At 42.8% G+C, this 22,637-nt stretch overlaps 1 protein-coding gene across 6 annotated transcripts in view; it reads right to left on the reverse strand.

Annotated features, from left to right (window-relative positions):
* Window positions 1-1,344: 1,344 nt before the first annotated feature.
* Window positions 1,345-22,637, reverse strand: part of rmnd5b (required for meiotic nuclear division 5 homolog B) — a 90,641-nt gene continuing 69,348 nt past the window's right edge. For all 6 annotated transcript variants that reach the window (XM_041193787.1, XM_041193785.1, XM_041193790.1 and 3 more), the window contains 5 exons: window positions 22,279-22,445; window positions 17,525-17,690; window positions 9,666-9,768; window positions 7,433-7,587; window positions 1,345-6,490 (listed from right to left, as the gene is read on the reverse strand). In XM_041193787.1, the coding sequence (XP_041049721.1) occupies window positions 6,427-6,490; window positions 7,433-7,587; window positions 9,666-9,768; window positions 17,525-17,690; window positions 22,279-22,445 (655 nt within the window). In that variant the 3' untranslated portion in view covers window positions 1,345-6,426. The remainder of the gene's footprint in view (window positions 6,491-7,432; window positions 7,588-9,665; window positions 9,769-17,524; window positions 17,691-22,278; window positions 22,446-22,637) is intronic.

A 22,637-nucleotide genomic window follows, 5' to 3' on the forward strand; every position in this document is an offset into this window, starting at 1 on the left:
CGGGCTTTGTGGCGTGAGATTGTCAGGACAGGAGTGCATAACGGCCTTATAGTGAATCAGTAACCCGTGTAATCATGCACATGATTCTCAAGTGTCTTTTCCATTGACTTCAATCTTGCTCTTTTGTCTGCTTACCTATTATCCCACTCTATCTTGGTGCTTTTTATGAGATTTTGAAGTTATTGAAATATCATGATAAAGTTGTATCGCATTGTAGATTTTGAAAATATATTGTAGTGAGAAGCAGCAATCAGCAGAGTCTCCAAACTTGCTGATCATGAAACATACTATTGTGAACCATTCAGTCTTTGTTCTCTGGCCTCTTAAAAGTTCTGTTGCACATAGACACACCAGAGGATGCGGAAACGGAAGAAACACTGGGGCCCATGATGTCTCTCGCTGGCCTTGCTTTTATCTCCTCCATTCTCACCATCCAATGCTCTAAACATTCCTTGCAGGTGAAGCAATGATTTGTGTGTACATCTTTTACTTTTATACATATTATTCATTGCTCACAACCTGGTCACTGGGAAGACCAAACGAAGATCGGATGCCCACTCTGCAGTGCACCTCCATTCCGGTCGCAAGCATGACCCTAAGCTTCCGATCACTTGTCATTTTAATCCTCCACCTTGCCCCCACTCTGAGTTTCCTGTCCTTGGCCTCCTGCAGTGGTCCAATGGGGTCAACACAAGTTCAAGGACCAGCAACAGCTTTTCATCTTTCCGGCCCATTTTGCTTTTTCTTAGCTGATTTTGCTTTTCTCTGCTTTTGGACAGCAGCTATTCATCATTCCTGCCATTCATACCTCCTCTAGCCGTATCTTTTGTTTGTTTCCTTGTCCCATTACCACTCCCTTTGATCTTTTTTCACCTTGCACCATGAACCCTTTTGTCATTTAATCTCTTCTGCCTTCCATCCTATCAGAGACCTATCTTTTTGCTCTTTTACTCCCCATCCTTGCCCCCTTTCACTTGCTTAAAGCCTATCATGCATTTCTAACTTTTCGCAGTTTTGGTGAAAGGTCATGTACCTGAAATATTAACTCTGTTGCTCTCTCCACAAATGCTGCCTGACCTGCTGAGTATTTTTGCATTTTCTGTTTTTATTTCAGAGATAACTAAGCCCAGTTTTCAGATTTCTTCACCCTTGACCTCGAGAGTTTTTATTTTAGCTTCCACACCTCATGAAAATAACCTGATGAAATGTTTTCTGAAGATCAAGATATGGCTTCTTTTGTGGAGTGAAGGATCATTGTAAACCTCAACTTGCTAAAACATTAACTGCTTCACAAGGGAATTAACAATCTCACACCAAAGAAGAAATACCCCAAAACACACAAAATAAGATTGCTATTGCATTTTCTTTTTATACTGCAGATGAAAAACAATTTCAAATCACAAAAGCATTTCAACATATTTATTAAACATTTGTTCTCTAAAATAATGTAGTCATTATTCATAATATAATTTAAAAGTCATGTAACAGTCTAAAATTATCAGAGAGCATTGAACTCTCCAAACTGCCGATTGCCAGATATTCCATAACCTTTTCTTTACAATCTTCTGGTTTTGTGGAAGGACAGGTGACAAGCAAGCTAGGGATTAAAATAACAGCTCATGAAATGGAGCAATCCTACAAAATTTTCATACACCCTCCAAACTAAAACTATAGCAAAAACAGATGAAAGATTGGGAAACCACCATCTTTGAGACAGTAACATTTTGGAAATGGTTAAGAAAAATCAGGTCTCTCCTTCCCATTATATATATAAAAACAAAGAAGGATAGTTCAAAAGTTACATTCCCCATCTTTTGCAAGATGGATGTCATCAGAAAATACTACTGTTGGTGGTTAAAAACAGCACCATATATAATGTCATTTTTTTCTTTTTACAGCCTGAACATCTTCATTTAACCCTACAGGTAAATCTGGGTTGCACATCCTGAATCTGGCTTTGACAGCTAAAAATACTATATTTGAATACGCTTTTGAGGGTTTGTCATTACTTTTTGCAATGATGTAGGCATATCATATGTTCAGGTTACACTCTAGAACCCAAAGAAACCCTACGGTTGGCTGGAACCTCCCATCCCAATGCATGCCATTTAGCCTACAAAGCACAAATTTCTACCTTTGTAGTTCATCATTTCAGCATTTTCACAGTGAATAGACGTGTAGGAACCAGTTTATTTCTCCAAAGGGAAGGTCATTACTTTGGATGAAGCCTTCTGCCCAGGGCCATTCTCCTTCATTGTTTGGGTGACTTTGGCAGATGTACAGGACCAGGTGAAGATGGAAGGGAAGGAACAAGGAGTCCACACAAAAAAAACCCTGCCTTCAAGGTGGGGGCATGTTGGCCACCTTTAAAATTAGCTGCTGGTAAAAATACTCAATAGCCATGAAAGAGCACAAGGTTCACTCAGTGACACCGTGGGCCAGTTGAGACTGGCACAGGGAGTAGAGTTTATTCCACTCAGAACACTTACATATGGGGGGAGATTTTCAATCCTTCAGTTTGGGCTGAATTTAAGGTCAAACAGTGAGTAGGCTTCACTTAATCCACCAGATCGAACCAGATTCCTTTCACTCTCATTGAGCTGAATTACTCCTGGTTGCCCAATTATCTGGGATTTAATGCTTGTTTCATTAAGAATACTTAGGGTGGCTATTTTTGGCATGACCAGTTTATATTAAATGGTAACAGGCTTTTTAAGATAAAACCGGCTTCTAAGTGGTGATCTTTTTGTTTATTTTAACTAACAGAAGTTGTTCCTATGTGTGTACTTACAATCATGTATAGTGGGGGGTCATGAATGATGTGTTACAGCCACTCATTTACTACTAGTGCAAGGGGCAAATACAGTGATGTGTCACAAAAACCAAACATTTGAAAAGGCACAATTACAGGGTTTATATTAAAAAAAAAGTACAGAATATTTTCAAAAATGATAAAGTACAACCTGCAATATTCAATAAAAGGTCAATTTTTTAAAAGTTGATTTCTGATGAACATTGACTAGCCATCGCAACTCATATGAACATATGAAATAGGAGAAGTAGGCCATTCAGCCCTTCGAGCCTGCTCCGCTTTTCAATAAGATCATGGCTGATCAGTTTGTGTTCTGTGTTGTACATTCCCATCTACCCCCAATAACCTTTGTTTCCATTGCCTAACAAGAATCTGTTGCTTCTTCGAAACTCAACTAACTCTCCCCTGTCTCTCATTGTCACCTAGAGTTGAAAAAGCAAATTGGTCATTCTTCCCCAGTACAAAACAGTAGCCCCCACTGGCCAATCCCAGATAATATCCAAATAATTAAATTTATCTGTCCTTGCTTCAGTTTGTGTTGAATGAATGATAGAATGGGCTGCCACTGAAGTTTTCTAAAAATTGACTTTGTTTTGACTTGCAAAGTCTGAATCAAGAGCTGGTGTCTGAAACAAAGCATTTCCTTCCCTCTTTACTTCTCCTGAAGTCAGGGACATTTAGCAGGGGATGGTTATATGAGCATTGACAGCTCTCTGATATGATGTTCAAACTACCATTCTTTATGTGCCAGCCCACACTACAAGATTTATAAGCCCATCGACTACGGTGGGGATCCTCATCTGATGTCCAGTTCAACATATGCATACTTTTCAACAGAGATCACTGGATAAGGAAAGAGTGAGACCACCAAGTGATTTCCCCCTTTCCCTAGCTCAGGAACAGAGGACAACTGTAGTGCTGAGTACTGTCCTGGCTAAGACCAAAGCACTTAGCACCAACCATGCTTATATCCTGGGATTTACTGTCCAGTTCAGTAGTGCACCACTCAAATGTGTTCATCTGATGAAGTTAGATGGAATTCACTATAAAAATCCTTTAAAATTGGCATTGGATGTTGGGTAGATCTAGTTAATCAGTGCAAAATCAGAAGATTAAATGTGTTATGGTGGGCAGGTATTACATTACAAATTTTTAGAAATCTATTCTATAAGTTGCATTTTTGTTTTAAATCTTGGACTGAGTTTAAAGACTGTTCTCAAAATGGCTCCAGGCTACCAGACAGAATTGTGGATTTCAACCACCTTTCTTACCTTCTGAGGAGACAAGGATGCATTACCAGACATATATAAATACAAAAAACATTTGAAATTCAATGAGTGTCCCAAATGAATAAACAGAAACTCATTGCTTTGATGGCCTTTCCTCCAAATACAAAGAGACTAACTGATAAGCCACTTTAAGGCATGAACAGCCCTGGCCCTTTTGAACACAGCAGGTGGTTAAAAAAAATTCAAAACTGTAATGGAATTACTACTTGCCTTATATGGAACATGACTTAGCATAACAGCAGCCATCTTTGTTTCATGTTTGAAAAAAAGGGCAGCAAGCTGCCTGGGGACAGATCCATCTTGAACCAGCTTCAGTATAGCAGAAAGACAACCGCTTGCAACAGGGAGAGACAAAGCGGGACATCCAGAAAAGCAGTTACTGGTCTGCTCTAAAGTAACTAGGCAGTTAAAAGTACCAAAACCAAAAATAGCTGGAAAAAAATCAGCAGGTCTGACAGCATCTGCGGAGAGGAAGACAGTTAACGTTTTGAGTCCGTATGACTCTTCATCAGAACTAAAGAAAAATAGAAATGAGGTGAAATATAAGCTAGTTTTTAAAATAGTCTTTCCAGCTATTTTTGTTTTTGTTTCAGATTTCCAGCAGTATTTTGCTTTCCTCTTAGCTAAAAGTACCACCCCTGCAGAAGTAAGGGACCTTCTCTCTTCCTTGTAAAACTGATTCCATCTAAGCTCACCTGTTAAAGCAGCATCTGGAAATTCGACAGTGGAAGCCATCGCAGCTGCAGAGACAATCCTATAACCTCAAAATCTTCACTCCACACAACACAACATTTCGACTTTGAAAAACTAGTAGGCCTGCGTCGAACAATACAGCCTGAACTTGACTCACATTTATAAGAATCGTTTTATCTTCCTCTGTAACTAATCTTGGTGGGTGTATGTGTTTGTAACTTTATATTTTCTTAAGTAACTTCCAGAGCAATGGTGCAAAATAAACCAACGTATTCCTTTTTCACTAACAAGGCTTTGCTGCTGGATTATTTTTAAACCGAATTACTCACTCCAAGGACAAAATGTACACAGTCACAAACAAATACATTGTCCACAGATAACCTTGGGGGGACACCTTTTAAAGTGTCCGTGACAAATGGGGCCTTAAATTTCAAACTGAATAGTGGTGGAAGCGCCTCTAATCAAGCAAGAAAAACCAGCTCTTGCAGATCGAAAGACTACAAATGTGAGCAAGTTACCAGAACTAATACAGAAACCATCTCTGCAAGAAATAATAAAGACATAATCAATTTCCATGTGAATTAATATAGCAGGAGTCTCATAACAAAATATTCCTTGTTGAGCTAGTTCTAGATTTCAGTAGGACTCAATCGCATTGCTAACATGTTAACTGCCATTACTGCAATGATCAGAAAAAAAGACACCAATTACCCTTTCAAAGCCTACAATTTTAGACCCAAGGACTAAATCATAATAATTTGAGGGTGAAATATTATTACTGCAGTCCATAAAAGATTAAAGTACTGATATATGTGACTACAGACCATCTTAAGAAAATCTCATTGATACAGATATAATATGAATGTTTTATATGTAATGTACTGTAGATCTCCTTAAGAAGGGGAGGAGTTATACGGTTGGGAAATTGTAAGGGCTTTTTCCCCCTCCCTTCACCTTGGTGACCACTTTGTGCGAGATTCAGCTACAATGTAAAGCTTTTGCTCCATTACCCAACCATGTCCTCAAACCCCACCCTCAGACCAACATTAAGACAGCTTTATGGCATTTCAATAGCTATCATAAAGGGTTGTAAATCTTGGTATCTGTCAGTGGTACTGTATTACGCAATCCCCAGAATGAAGGAGGTGAGAGTACATGTCATTTAATTCTGTAATGGTGAATCATGTCAAAGTAGGCTTGTACAGCAACTAATAAAGTCATTGGAAGTCCTCTGGCATATCTTAGAACTGCTCCACAGCACAGCACAGGGTTTATAACATGTGCTGCTACATCAGGTGGCAGCAAATCAGCTCTACAATTGTAATTGAGCTACCTGGTAGTGGCTAAGCATCTGCAAGTGGGGGAAAAAAGTTGGATAGGAGTTAATGACTAACCCCAGGTTATATATTAGTGAAAATAAAGTGCAGGTCCTACAATAGCTGGCAGGTGGGGGATTGAGAAACTATCCAAAAGCACCTGCCACAACCCATGTTAGCTCAATCCAGGGCAAATCACATTCATGCCATCTAATGCCTAGACTGGTCACAATAAAACAGTACTAAACCAGATACACCCTAGTAAGAACCCCTTTCCAACAGAAGGTGCAATGTCCACTGGGCTCCAAGTTGGTCTTCAGAAATAGATCTGTTTAGCATCTGCAGGGGCTTGTTCCATTGGACAATAGGGGCACTTTAATCTGTACAAGGAGAAAAGTGTATCAGAAATGATACAAGAACAAATCACATTGCTGAAAAAGATTTTTTAGTTTACATTTACATTATCCTACCTACCAACACCCTGCATCCGCCATAATTCTTCTGATAAGGGGATTGGCAAGCAAGCTCCTCCCTAATTAATGCCATTCTTTTAATCCATTACTTGGGGGTGGGATGGGGGGCAGCCAACTCACCTTGCTAATTGGCTGATCCTCTGCTTGCTGAGGTTGGGAATTCTCTGGGGTGAGGATTCTGGGGGCTGGGGGTAAGCTCATGCCTTTTATGCATGGACAGCTGCACCAACTCACCACGGCACTAGTAAATCAGTGCAGAGTCTGAAACTTCACTAGCTAGAACAATGCTGAAGTCAAAGCAGGTGCAGTGGTGAAACTGGGGCACAGGAGCTCCCCAAGGAGAAATGCCCATCAGCATTCTCCAAGATGGGCAGGTATATTTGCTGAGGTAATGACCATAGAGATAGCACTTCATGACTTAAGTGTTTGATGCCAGCAATACAGTTGGGGTAGAAAACCTAGCTAAGAAATTAGGTTAATTAGAGGAAAATATCTGGATATGGTCATCATAATGGAAGAGCAACCACCCAGCCATTAAATCAGGATGTTAAATACTTCCCCCAGCTAAATGTAAATGCAAGAAAGGCAGAATGACTTAGAGAAACGGAGGAAGGCACTTTGGTTTAGACGGGCTAGAGATGGCTATTCTTTTCCAGTTATAAACATAAGCATTTTCCCTTGTGCTCAATCTTCTCATTAAATCTACAATCATTTCCAGAGATTCACAATTCCCACCCACACCCAGGATAATGGCACATCCCACATGCGAATATCAGTCATCCCACAACTTCTGATCACATTAAACAGTATTGCCCAATAAACAGGTCAATGCATCCATACACTACTCACTTTCCACTATTGATCAGTTTGTTTAATGCATCTCTGGAGATCACATGGCCGCAGATCAGCTTCATGGGGGGGTTGGATTCAGTCGCTTGCTGTCGGAGGATGGGGCAGGCAAAGACAGAGTGGTACCAGCACTTCTTACCCAGCTCAATCTCAATCTGAAATAAATAAAAGCTCAGTTTAATATTTTTATTTGTTGTTTTAAAAAAAGTTGGGGGTGGGGTTGGGGTGATATAGTTGATGCTGTTCTCACATTCAATTCCTGGTGTGCGACAAGTTTGCTGATCTCAACTTGGAGTGGCTGTGAGAGAATAACTTTTGGTGTCGCGTATTGGATGGGGCACAACACAAGTTAACTGTCAGCTCCTGATCAGTACCCAGCGAGCCCTGCAGAGAGGTGTGTGTGTGTGTGTGTGTCTGTCTGTCTGTGTGACACCATCAGGTGAGGACAGATTCAAATGCGATTCCTTTCATAATTCAAAGTTTAGGAACACTCACTGCCCAGGGTCACATATGGTCCTTTGACTAGCTAGTGGAGGTTTGGTGGCTGTTGTGGAACAACAATCAATCACAAGCCACCGGCTTTAAGAAACGAGGAAAAATGTGACAGGCAGGAAAAAACAAGAAAGAGGGTTTTACCAGAGGAAACTTGGCGTCTTTCATCTGCTACAGATTTTTTGATTATTCATTCTGCTCAGGCACTTCCAAACTTGATCTATGCAAAGAACATTTAAGCTGTCCAAGGCAACCTTTAGGATATATAGTGGTTCTCACTGACATCATAAAACAACAATTTGTTCAATACTTTAATCAAAGAAAACAACTCAAGGTGTTTTACCAAGGCAAAGTATTGACAATGAGACACCAAACTGTGATGTTAGACTAACAAGAGAAAGCTTGGTGAAAGAAACAGGCTTTGAAAAGATTTTTTCCAAAGGTAGTGAGAGAAGGGAAAGCGGTTTAGGGAGGAAGTTTTAGAAAGAATGGGATTGGGATGATTGAAGGTTCCACCATCACTGGTGGGATGAAGCAGGAGAATGCACAAAAGGCCATTTGAAGAGTCAGTGGTGTGGGATGGAACATCGGAAGAATTTGAAAGTCAAGGGTTAGGAGTTGGGGACAGGAAGCCAATATAGGTCAGTGATGATGAACACGACTGGCATATTGCACTTGGAACAAGGCAAGAGGTGTGTGATGAGTTTTGAATAAGTTGGAGGGTGAACAAAGCTGGTGGGGGAACCAGCACGAAGACATTGACAAAAGTGAGAAAGAGAGTTTCAGCAGCTCTTAGCCCCCTTGCTAGTTGCCCTCAAATTCCCAACTCCTTCTCTGCAAATCCCACCTCAGCAGCTGGAATATTTACCTTCAGTTAATAAATAAATCTAGAGTAAAAAGCTATCATCAGCAATGCTAGCCACAGAACTACCAGTTTGTCATAAAAACCCATCTGGTTCACTAATGTCCTTTAGGGAAGGAAGTCCACTATCCTTAACAGGTCTGGCTACTGTTACTCCAGAGCCACGGTAATGAGATTTACTCTTAGGTGCCATCAGAAATTGCCTAGTAAGTTACTCAGTTAAGGGCAATTATGGATGGGCAATAAATGCTGGCCTTGATGACAATGCCCACATTCCATTAATGAAGTAAAAAGCTGAAATACATCCATCATCCCAGAGACCAGAAGTGAAACCCTGTAGGGGGAGTTAGGATTAAATTACCCTTTAGGGCAGTTCCAAGATTTGAAGTAAAGAAGATAAGGGCATAGAAGGGAAAACACATCTGCCACGTGACCACGGACTAAGAAAGGGTTGAGAAAAGCTCCCAAGAATGCTGGACTCTACAAGCAGCTTCATGACATCAATGTAAATGTAGAAAATGCAATACTGGAATGTTAATGCTCAATTTACACTTAGGGCCAAGCACATTTGAGCATTGACTCAATTTGGGAGTTTTACACCACACAAATACTGTACCACAGCAATACACAAATGTCTGCAAATGCACAATACTGCACCAAGTTATGGGGAAAACCAGAGTCCTGTTTCCATCTGGTCACAACACACATTCACGACGTCTACCAGTAAGAATCTACTTGCTCAGATTTGGGGAGAGGGGGAGTGGTGCTTGGTGTTGGACATTATAGAAAGTCGCTAAAATTACACTAGTAAAAAAAGTATTTAGTTTGAACGTGACAATTTAATCAATCATCGATAACACTCAAATGGGCAACACTCACTGGAAGCTCATCCTTTTGGCTCCATATTCCTGTGCACTGTCTCTGTTCAATCACAGCCTTAATATTCAGCAGAACTGGCAATGCCAGACAGCCAGCAGAAAAACTGTTATAGTGAAAAAAAGATCAATTAGACAGAAAGATACCAGTCAATGTACAAAGACCTGGATAAATGTATGGAATTGAATTGCAGAACTGATCTGAAACATTAACTCTCTTTCTCTTTCCACAGATGCTGCCAGACCTGCTGTATATTTTCAGCACTTTCTGGTTTTACTATGAAATATATTTTTTTAATAAATAGAAAATCACTTTCTCTCCCTAACAAAAAACAGAAGTATAATCATTTCATGATGTCTCCCATCAATAGGGAAGCAGAAGAACATTAGAAAACTGCTAGACTGTTGACATTTATTAAATTGACAGTTTTATATAGGAAGAATTGGATTCAAATAAACTTCTTGAGGGCAATGGATTTTTATCTCAAGGAGTGAGTTGTGGCATATTTTCTTCACAGCTGGAGGCTGAAACAAAAGGACTGGTTTATCATTGGTTTCACTCTGATTCTATATGGTCATCAGCTTCCCTTCCTGTGCCTCACTACTGTCCTCTGTAGGCTGACCAGCTCTTATGGGGCACAATTTCTCCTCTGACAAGGCATAGCATCATCAATTGTTTCTCAAGCTCAGTAATTTTGAGTTTCAGTGAGTCCAATGTTTTTCTTGCACCTGAACATTCAGAATCTTATGGCACAGAAGGAGGCATTTGGTCCATCGTGCCTGTGCCTGTTCTTTGACAGAGCTATCCAGTTAGCCCGTTTCCCATTACCCTGCAAATGTTTTGAGTATTTATTTATCCATCAATTTCCTTTGGAAAGTTGCTATTGAATCTGCTTCCACCACCCTTTCAAGCGCTGCATTTCAAATCATAACTCACTGTGTAAAAACATTTCTCCTCATCTTGCCTCAGGTTTATTTGTTAGTCATCTTGAATCTACATTCTGTGTTTACCATAGAAGGATGTCATTCAGCTTATTCTGTCCATGCTGGCTGTAAAATGGTTATCCAGCCTAATCCTGCTTTACAGTTCTTAGACTCTAGCCATATAGGTTACAACACTTCAAGTGCACATCCAAGTAATGTGATGAGGGTTTCTGCCTCTGCCACCCTTTTAGGCAGTGAGTTAAGATCCCCACCATCTCCTGTGTGATAAGAATTTTTCCTCAGCTCCCCTCTAATCCTTCAATCAATTACTTTAAATCTATGCCTCCTCTCTGCTAAGGGAAATAGGGCCTTCCAGCCACTCCCTAGACCCCTCAATTTTATACACCTCAATTAAATCTCCCCTCAACCTCCTCTGTTCCAAAAAAAAAACAAAGACCAGCCTATCGAAGTTTTCCTCATAGGTAAAATTCTCCACCCCTAGCAATATCTCAATGTATCCTCTTTAGTATGAACACATTCTTCCTGTACTGCAGTGATCTTAATTGTTCTCTAGTTGTGAGCCAACTGGTATTTTGTACAGTTCTAGCATAACCTTACTGCTGCTATATTGTGTATCTCAGCCAATAAAAACAAACATCCTGCATACCCGCTTAAACACTTTATCTACCTGTCCTACCACCTTCAGGGATCTATGAACATGCACTCCAAGGTCCACCTATTCCTCTATGCTTCTCAGTAATCTACTATTTGTGAATTATTTGCCTTGTTTACCCTCCTGTGAATGAAAACAGCTTTTTCCTATGTACTTTATCAAAAGCTTTGATAATTTTGAACATCTATTCAATCTCGCCCTGATCTCCGGTGCTCGAAGGAGAACAATCTCAACTTCTCTATTCTCTTCCAGTGCTGGTAATAAAGGGAGTCAACAACACCCACTTTCCAGAAACTCAAAATCCATCAAAGCCTACACAAGTTTCCACTATCCCATCATAATTCATAGACTTAAAATAAGGACCCAGAAACTCAAAGTACTTTTAAGCCAACTACACCTTAGAGCCAAATTCTGATGCAGACCAAACTCCAAGCACCTGATGGGCTGGCCTTACACTTGTAAAATCTCCCTAAGCCACTGGTATCTGATCAGGACAAGAAATTTATGGAAAGAAATGATAATTTATGCCAGAAAAATTGTTGAACATACTATATATACTGTCTACAATGCTACAGGAGAAGACTTCTCATTTGCAGTCTGATGCTTTTAAATCTGTTAGTATTTTCTAGATAGTAATGTGCTGTTAAAATAGAATTGCCTTACAGTGGATTTAAGAAGAACCTTTGAACAAATCACTGCTGTGGATTGAGGTTTGTAACCTAAAGTTAACAAGTACCCTGGCCCAGATACAATCTGACTTTCATCTACAAATGGACCGTTTCCAAATTTTGGGGGGTCATTAGATGGCGACTGGCAACCTGCTGATGTTTTGCCCCTTCCTGCAGATCCCAATTCCAATTTACAGAATTCTTATTGGATTCAAACTGTGATTAACAAAAAGCATAATTCGGGATTAAACTTGGGACCACTGGTCTGGGTGGCTCAATTCAACACAAATTCATTCAGTAATACGGCCATTGGTGGACAGAAGCATGATTACTTACACATCAGCTGAGGTTGGAGTACTGGATGGACAGAAATATGGAGCCAGAATATGCGAAATGACAATTCTATAAACTCAGCACAATGCTCTGTAATTTCCAGATTTGGGGAGAATTCATTAAAGCTGAAAAATAGCTTCACAAGAAGCTGGCCAAGAAACAATCTTGCAGATTCCCTGAGAGTGGCAACTTTTCATGCCATCAGTTAAGGTTATTACCCTGCAGTGGCTCCTATCAAGTAAAATTCTGCAGTGACATAAAGATGAAAGAAGTCACACCATGCATGCGCATTTCCACATACGCAGCCCATATGGACACGGACACACACTTAGACAATTTCACCCATACATACATACTTTAATCACAAAACACTGGGTAGGGAGAAGGTGGAAAGAGAACTCATAAAATTAGCACATCAAGTATCAGGAAGAAAACAAGCATTTATTCAATTCTCAGAAAGGAGAATTGGAGTAGTAAAGTCTACAAATTAGATCCAACAACTTCTGATTTTTTAAAAAAGCTTTGGTTTAAACAATGAATTTTGATGGAACATTAGGAGAATGGCCTGGTGGATGACCCAAACGCAGCAGTAGGAGGGAACTGCATTAATTCATAATGAAGCTGATAGAACTGGTTTTAACTCGTCAGTCACTCTTGAGATTCTAGCCTCCCTGCACTGACCCAGTTATTTTTAAAAAAAATGATTTTAGCTAAAAATATGGCAGCCCTGAAACAAACCTTATTATTGTAATAATGCTGTTCAAATATCAGAAATTGTTATGTTACGTTAATATTGCTTTCTGGCCAAAATAAGTGTTAAATTTTGCTGGTTTTCCTGAAGCTCTCCATCCCAGAGCTGAGGCTACATTGTTGAGATTTAGTCAGTCAGCTTGCCAGAAGCTCCCTCCCAAGGATGGTTTTTCAGCCAGTTAGATCTCGGGATTTTAAGACAGAGCTGGTTGCATCACCGAAGTAACCAGGTCAATCCCATGATCCTGTTTGACTGACATCATCATTCTGCTTACTTGACAAGAGAAGTCATTTCACTCCACTGGGCCACAGGAAATTTTACTCATTGGCAACAAACACTGGTGTCAATTAAATACAGAGATAAAAACAAAAAAACTGCGGATGCTGGAAATCCAAAACAAAAACAGAATTACCTGGAAAAACTCAGCAGGTCTGGCAGCATCGGCGGAGAAGAAAAGAGTTGACGTTTCGAGTCCTCATGACCCTTCGACAGAACTTGAGTTCGAGTCCAAGAAAGAGTTGAAATATAAGCTGGTTTAAGGTGTGAGTGTGGGGGGTGCAGAGATAGAGAGAGAGAGAGGTGGGGGGTGGGGGGGGTGTGGTTGTAGGGACAAACAAGCAGTGATAGAAGCAGATCAAAAGATGTCAACGACAATAGTATAATAGAACACTTAGGTGTGAAAGTTAAAGTTGGTGATATTATCTAAACGAATGTGCTAATTAAGAATGGATGGTAGGGCACTCAAGGTATAGCTCAAGTGGGGTTTTTTTTTTATATAATGGAAATAGGTGGGAAAAGAAAAATCTTTATAATTTATTGGAAAAAAAAGGAAGGGGGAAACAGAAAGGGGGTGGGGATGGGGGAGGGAGCTCACGACCTAAAGTTGTTGAATTCAATATTCAGTCCGGAAGGCTGTAAAGTCCCTAGTCGGAAGATGAGGTGTTGTTCCTCCAGTTTACGTTGGGCTTCACTGGAACAATGCAGCAAGCCAAGGACAGACATGTAGGCAAGACAGCAGGGTGGAGTGTTAAAATGGCAAGCGACAGGGAGGTTTGGGTCATTCTTGCGGACAGACCGCAGGTGTTTGGTCTCTCCAATGTAGAGGAGACCACATTGGGAGCAACGAATGCAATAGACTAATGCAAGTGAAATGCTGCTTCACTTGAAAGGAGTGTTTGGGTCCTTGGACGGTGAGGAGAGAGGAAGTGAAGGGGCAGGTGTTGCATCTTTTGCGTGGGCATGGGGTGGTGCCATAGGAGGGGGTTGAGGAGTAGGGGGTGATGGAAGAGTGGACCAGGGTGTCCCGGAGGGAGCGATCCCTACGGAATGCCGATAAGGGGGGTGAAGGGAAGATGTGTTTGGTGGTGGCATCATGCTGGAGTTGGCGGAAATGGCGGAGGATGATCCTTTGAATGCGGAGGCTGGTGGGGTGATAAGTGAGGACAAGGGGGACCCTATCATGTTTCTGGGAGGGAGGAGAAGGCGTGAGGGCGGATGCGCGGGAGATGGGCCGGACATGGTTGAGGGCCCTGTCAACGACCGTGGGTGGAAAACCTCGGTTAAGGAAGAAGGAGGACATGTCAGAGGAACTGTTTTTGAATGTACCATCATCGGAACAGATGCGACGGAGGCGAAGGAACTGAGAGAATGGGATGGAGTCCTTACAGGAAGCGGGGTGTGAGGAGCTGTAGTTGAGATAGCTGTGGGAGTCGGTGGGTTTGTAATGGATATTGGTGGACAGTCTATCACCAGAGATTGAGACAGAGAGGTCAAGGAAGGGAAGGGAAATGCCAGAGATGGACCACGTGAAAATGATGGAGGGGTGGAGATTGGAAGCAAAATTAATAAATTTTTCCAAGTCCCGACGAGAGCATGAAGCAGCACCGAAGTAATCATCGATGTACCGGAGAAAGGGTTGTGGAAGGGGGCCGGAGTAGGACTGCAACAAGGAATGTTTCACATACCCCATAAAGAGACAGGCATAGCTGGGGCCCATGCGGGTACCCATAGCCACACTTTTTATTTGGAGGAAGTGAGAGGAGTTGAAGGAGAAATTGTTCAGCGTGAGAACAAGTTCAGCCAGACGTTGGAGAGTACTGGTGGATGGGGATTGTTCGGGCCTCTGTTCGAGGAAGAAGCTAAGGGCCCTCAGAACATCCTGGTGGGGGATGGAGGTGTAGAGGGATTGGACGTCCATGGTGAAGAGGAAGCGGTTGGGGCCAGGGAACTGGAAATTGTTGATGTGACGTAAGGTGTCAGAGGAATCACGGATGTAGGTGGGAAGGGACTGGACAAGGGGAGAGAGAAGGGAGTCAAGATAACGAGAAATGAGTTCTGTGGGGCAGGAGCAAGCTGAGACGATCGGTCTACCGGGGCAGTTCTGTTTGTGGATTTTGGGTAGGAGATAGAAGCAGATCATCAAAAGATGTCAACGACAATAGTACAATAGAACACATAGGTGTTAAAGTTAAAGTTGGTGATATTATCTAAACGAATGTGGGTTTTTTTTTTATAATGGAAATAGGTGGGTAAAGGAAAATCTTTATAATTTATTGGAAAAGAAAAAAAAAAGGGAAGGGGGAAAACAGAAAGGGGGTGGGGATGGGGGAGGGAGCTCACGACCTAAAGTTGTTGAATTCAATATTCAGTCCGGAAGGCTGTAAAGTCCCTAGTCGGAAGATGAGGTGTTGTTCCTCCAGTTTGCGTTGGGCTTCACTGGAACAATGCAGCAAGCCAAGGACAGACATGTGGGCAAGAGAGCAGGGTGGAGTGTTAAAATGGCAAGCGACAGGGAGGTTTGGGTCATTCTTGCGGACAGACCTCAGGTGTTCTGCAAAGCGGTCGCCCAGTTTACGTTTGGTCTCTCCAATGTAGAGGAGACCACATTGGGAGCAACGAATGCAGTAGACTAAGTTGGGGGAAATGCAAGTGAAATGCTGCTTCACTTGAAAGGAGTGTTTGGGTCCTTGGACGGTGAGGAGAGAGGAAGTGAAGGGGCAGGTGTTGCATCTTTTGCGTGGGCATGGGGTGGTGCCATAGGAGGGGGTTGAGGAGTAGGGGGTGATGGAGGAGTGGACCAGGGTGCACGGTCGTTGACAGGGCCCTCAACCGTGTCCGGCCCATCTCCCGCGCATCCGCCTTCACGCCTTCTCCTCCCTCCCAGAAACATGATAGGGTCCCCCTTGTCCTCACTTATCACCCCACCAGCCTCCGCATTCAAAGGATCATCCTCCGCCATTTCCGCCAACTCCAGCATGATGCCACCACCAAACACATCTTCCCTTCACCCCCCTTATCGGCATTCCGTAGGGATTGCTCCCTCCGGGACACCCTGGTCCACTCCTCCATCACCCCCTATTCCTCAACCCCCTCCTATGGCACCACCCCATGCCCACGCAAAAGATGCAACACCTGCCCCTTCACTTCCTCTCTCCTCACCGTCCAAGGACCCAAACACTCCTTTCAAGTGAAGCAGCATTTCACTTGCATTTCCCCCAACTTAGTCTACTGCATTCGTTGCTCCCAATGTGGTCTCCTCTACATTGGAGAGACCAAACGTAAACTGGGCGACCGCTTTGCAGAACACCTGCGGTCTGTCCGCAAGAATGACCCAAACCTCCCTGTCGCTTGCCATTTTAACACTCCACCCTGCTCTCTTGCCCACATGTCTGTCCTTGGCTTGCTGCATTGTTCCAGTGAAGCCCAACGTAAACTGGAGGAACAACACCTCATCTTCCGACTAGGGACTTTACAGCCTTCCGGACTGAATATTGAATTCAACAACTTTAGGTCGTGAGCTCCCTACCCCATCCCCACCCCCTTTCTGTTTCCCCCTTCCCTTTTTATTTCCAATAAATTATAAAGATTTTCCTTTTCCCACCTATTTCCATTATAAAAAAAACCCCCACTAGAGCTATACCTTGAGTGCCCTACCATCCATTCTTAATTAGCACATTCGTTTAGATAATATCACCAACTTTAACACCTATGTGTTCTATTGTACTATTGTCATTGACATCTTTTGATGATCTGCTTCTATCACTGCTTGTTTGTCCCTACAACCACACCCCCCCCTCCATCTCTCTGTCTCTCTATCTCTCCGCCCCCCCACACACACACCTTAAACCAGCTTATATTTCAACTCTTTCTTGGACTCAAACTCAAGTTCCGTCGAAGGGTCATGAGGACTCGAAACGTCAACTCTTTTCTTCTCCGCCGATGCTGCCAGACCTGCTGAGTTTTTCCAGGTAATTCTGTTTTTGTCCTGGTGTCAATGACAGCATTAGCTTGTATTAGTGCAGCTCCCTTCTACCACTGGAATTATAAATCCTCTGTTCTCATCATGAGAATCCACTGTTTAAATAATAAAGTAGGATTAAGTGAAACACAATTCCTTACAATTGTCTTACTTTTAAAAGACAATCATAATGGCAATAACTCCTTTTTAATAAAAAAAGACAATGAGAACATATTAAAAAAGGAAAACACTTCTTGCTCCTTTATGCAGAGCTTACCTGACACTGAGAGGTGACTCAACCGAAAGGCCGAGGAGGGCACAGGCATCCCTAGTGAATATGTCACAGATGTCTGCCCATTGATTGGAGTCCAGCAGATGGAGATATGGAGAGTTTGCAATACCATGCCGCAGGTAAACCAGGCTCCCCATCAACACCTGGATGTCTGGAATGACAACTCACTCATTATCTATTGAGCAATTCACATTAAAAGCAAACTAAAAGCTTAAAGGCCAAGCACTAAAGAGGCCCCTGCCCAAAGGCATGCCCTGGAAGGTGAGGGGGATGGTTTGTCTGGGTCATCACAGGTTCAGAGAGAGAGAAAAAGAATGACCAACTCTTATAGAAGAGAAGAGAGAGCAGGTATTGGAATACTGACAAGAAACACACACAACAGCCCAAAATAAACAGCATTACTCCCAACCATTTACATATTAGCTAAAGACAATATACAGCAGAAACTGCTCCACAAGGCAGAAAAACACCTAACAATTATGATAAAACCAGAATTTCCAGTGTTGCTTTGTTACTATTTTACAAATCAACACATAACGCACAATTAGCATAGGCAACAGACAGTGTACCAGAGAAGGACGGCAGCAATGAGAAAACTGTAGTGCTGTCAAGAGCCAGTAATATCTACAGGAACTAGCAGAGCAAGTTATTATTCTAGTATATTTCATTATACTTCAGCTTATTCCATCACGCAGCCACTTTTTACACTGATGCCTCAACCTCCATCTATCAAGGAGTCCTCAGACCAGTGGTTCTCAAACTGGGGTTGGAGTTCTTTTAGGAAGTGATATGTTTTGAGAGATTGCATACAATATATAATTGAGTCGGGTTTCAGAAGTGAGGGGTCAGAGCATTCTTTACTTCAAAAAAGTAAAGTGTATGGAATTAACTAGCTTACTGTCTATTTCTGTATTTCTCCGTGAATATACAGAATTGAATTCAAATGGTATCAGAGACAGCTATGCATGTTAAAAATTATATATATGTGCATTTCATACCATAAAACTTCAGAGTCACTTGATGGGACAACAATACTCCAAGTTATTATTCTAGTATATTTCATTATACTTCAGCTTATTCCATCACGCAGCCACTTTTTACACTGATGCCTCAACCTCCATCTATTAAGGAGTCCTCAGACCAGTGGTTCTCAAACTGGGGTCCGCAAAATAATGTGGAAGTGCTTACCAAGTAGGGCTGGCCTTACGGGTTGAGCGATGTGGCTGACCGCCCAGTATGTCACAATCAGGAGTAATTGAATGAGCAGCAGACGAGGCTATTTAGTGTGAGTCAGGTGGCAGCAGTGCAGTGTGGCCACCACGGGTCTCTTGGAGAATGGGCTGACTGTCTCACCTAAGAGGGCAGCGCACAAGGAGCAGCACTGAGAGTGGCATGAAGATTGGCAGGTGGACCAACAGTTACCAAGGCTTGGGGTCCACCACCAGTGAATTCATAGAGATAAAAACAAAAATAAAAACAAAAAAACTGCGGATGCTGGAAATCCAAAACAAAAACAGAATTACCTGGAAAAACTCAGCAGGTCTGGCGCACTGACCTCTACCTCGCGGAGGCTGAGCGTCAACTCGCAGACACTTCCTCCTATCTCTCCCTGGATCATGACCCCACCACTGAACATCAAGCCATTGTTTCCAGGACTGTCACTGACCTCATCTACTCTGGGGATCTTCCTCCCACAGCTTCCAACCTGATAGTCGCCCAACCTTGGACTGCCCGCTTCTATCTCCTATCCAAAATCCACAAACAGAACTGCCTCGGTAGACCGATCGTCTCAGCTTGCTCCTGCCCCACAGAACTCATTTCTTGTTATCTTGACTGCCTTCTCTCTCCCCTTGTCCAGTCCCTTCCCACATCCGTGATTCCTCTGACACTTGACGTCACATCAACAATTTCTAGTTCCCTGGCCCCAACCGCTTCCTCTTCACCATGGACGTCCAATCCCTCTACACCTCCATCTCCCACCAGGATGGTCTGAGGGCCCTTAGCTTCTTCCTCGAACAGAGGCCCGAACAATCCCCATCCACCACTACTCTCCTCCGTCTGGCTGAACTTGTTCTCACGCTGAACAATTTCTCCTTCAACTCCTCTCACTTCCTCCAAATAAAAAGTGTGGCTATGGGTACCCGCATGGGCCCCAGCTATGCCTGTCTCTTTATGGGGTATGTGAAACATTCCTTGTTGCAGTCCTACTCCGGCCCCCTTCCACAACTCTTTCTCCGGTACATTGATGATTACTTCGGTGCTGCTTCACGCTCTCATCGGGACTTGGAAAAACTTATTAATTTTGCTTCCAATCTCCACCCCTCCATCATTTTCACGTGGTCCATCTCTGACACTTCCCTTCCCTTCCTTGACCTCTCTGTCTCAATCTCTGGTGATAGACTGTCCACCAATATCCATTACAAACCCACCGACTCCCACAGCTACCTCGACTACAGCTCCTCACACCCCGCTTCCTGTAAGGACTCCATCCCATTCTCTCAGTTCCTTCGCCTCCGTCGCATCTGTTCCGATGATGCTACCTTCAAAAACAGTTCCTCTCACATGTCCTCCTTCTTCCTTAATCGAGGTTTTCCACCCACGGTCGTTGACAGGGCCCTCAACCGTGTCCGGCCCATCTCCCGCGCATCCGCCCTCATGCCTTCTCCTTCCTCCCAGAAACATGATAGGGTCCCCCTTGTCCTCACTTATCACCCCACCAGCCTCCGCATTCAAAGGATCATCCTCCACTATTTCTGCCAACTCCAGCATGATGCCACCACCAAACACATCTTCCCTTCACCCCCCCTATCGGCATTCCGTAGGGATCGCTCCCTCCGGGACACCCCGGTCCACTCCTCCATCACCCCCTACTCCTCAACCCCCTCCTATGCCACCACCCCATGCCCACGCAAAAGATGCAACACCTGCCCCTTCACTTCCTCTCTCCTCACTGTCCAAGGGCCCAAACACTCCTTTCAAGTGAAGCAGCATTTCACTTGCATTTCCCCCAACTTAGTCTACTGCATTCGTTGCTCCCAATGTGGTCTCCTCTACATTGGAGAGACCAAACGTAAACTGGGCGACCGCTTTGCAGAACACCCCAAGAATGACCCAAACCTCCCTGTCGCTTGCCATTTTAACACTCCACCCTGCTCTCTTGTCCACATGTCTGTCCTTGGCTTGCTGCATTGTTCCAGTGAAGCCCAACGCAAACTGGAGGAACAACACCTCATCTTCCGACTAGGCACTTCACAGCCTTCCGGACTGAATATTGAATTCAACAACTTTAGGTCTTGAGCTCCCTCCTCCATCCCCACCCCCTTTCTGTTTCCCCCTTCCTTTTGTTTTTTTTTCTAATAAATTATATAATTTTTCTTTTCCCACCTATTTCCATTATTTTTAAGTATTTTAAAATATTTTATGCTCTCCCCACCCCCACTAGAGCTATACCTTGAGTGCCCTACCATCCATTCTTAATTAGCACATTCGTTTAGATAATATCACCAACTTTAACACCTATGTGTTCTTTTGTTCTATTGTTGGTGACATCTTTTGATGATCTGCTTCTATCACTGCTTGTTTGTCCCTACAACCACACCAACCCCCTCCAATTCTCTCTCTCTCTCTCTCCGCCCCCCCCACACACCTTAAACCAGCTTATATTTCAACTCTTTCTTGGACTCGAACTCAAATTTTGTCGAAGGGTCATGAGGACTCGAAACGTCAACTCTTTTCTTCTCCGCCGATGCTGCCAGACCTGCTGAGTTTTTCCAGGTAATTCTGTTTTTGTTACCAGTGAATTCATCCTTGTTCAAGAGAGTTTTTTTAAAAATAAATTTAAGTACCATATACATAAACTCAACGAAAGGGCATAAAATGCAATTTTTCCCAGGGGGCACCATTTTCCCTAATGAAATGTAAGGGAGGGGAGGGGGGGAAAATAGGTGAAATCCATGATTACTACCCCATTTGAAAAGGGATCCTTCAAACAAAAAACATCGGAGAGCCACTGCCTTAGACCTTGGGGAGTGGTTTTATATCGACACCCTGTAAACCACAGGAAAAACTAGCATTCACATAGTGGGACACAAGGCCTTGCCCAATGATTCAGTGAGTTTAACCCATCAATAACTGAACCATAATTGGCAAGGTCCAGAGTTCAATCCTCATCCTGTGCTGTTAGCTGGTTACAGCCAAGGTGGCAACAGGGTCACAACATTTGTTTTGGTGCCTAGTTTAGGGAGGAGTGTGGGTGGGGGAGGAAAAAAAACTCACCAAGAATTCCCGATCCTGCAAGCTATGGAGCAAACCCTGTTGAAAACTGCTCTCCACAGTTGCACTAAGAATATGATTGTATGTGAGGCCACTACAGTTAAACAGCCTGTCAGAGTTCACACTGTTTCTTGAACTCCCTAGCATCCATGAATCCACAGCCAACAACATCTTGCATTTATATAGCACCTTCAACATGGCCTAAGGCGTTTATATTATTCTATCCCGGCAATATCAATATTTCTGGTAGAGGAGAGGGAAGAAAGGAGCAAGAAGAATTAATAAAATACATTAGGTTCTAATGAGGATATCAATTTAATTTAATATCAATTTAATATCAATCAGACTGCCATTTACAACCAAACCCTCCGTATTCCTGATATTCAATGCACTTAAAAATAGTACACGTCAAAATTCAGATCTGCCTTTTAAGCAATTGACCAAACCCCTTACAGATGAAAGCTGACCTCTTTGATGTTGTTGTGCAAAGGGTTGAAAGTTCTTGGCATATTCCAGTGCCTCAATCTGATTGATGACACCTCCAGTCAGCAGGCTAATGAAATATAACCTGTGCAGCTTGAACTCCAGCGTGCTACTCAAAGCCAAAAGCCTCTCCCGATTTGCCATAGCCCACCTGAGCGAGAGAAATGGAGTGTTAAAACTAGACCCAAACAAGAAAAAAAAACAGCTCATTAGACTCACATTTTGTACATCAGCACTCAAACAAATGGGGGTCTCAAACTCAATACTAAAAACAATGCCTCATGCTGACATGCAAAACAGTACAGCCAGATTTAATGTCCCAGATCCCACAATGCAAAAGAAC

Source organism: Carcharodon carcharias, chromosome 8, assembly GCF_017639515.1.
Source record: "Carcharodon carcharias isolate sCarCar2 chromosome 8, sCarCar2.pri, whole genome shotgun sequence".
Taxonomy (NCBI): domain Eukaryota; kingdom Metazoa; phylum Chordata; class Chondrichthyes; order Lamniformes; family Lamnidae; genus Carcharodon; species Carcharodon carcharias.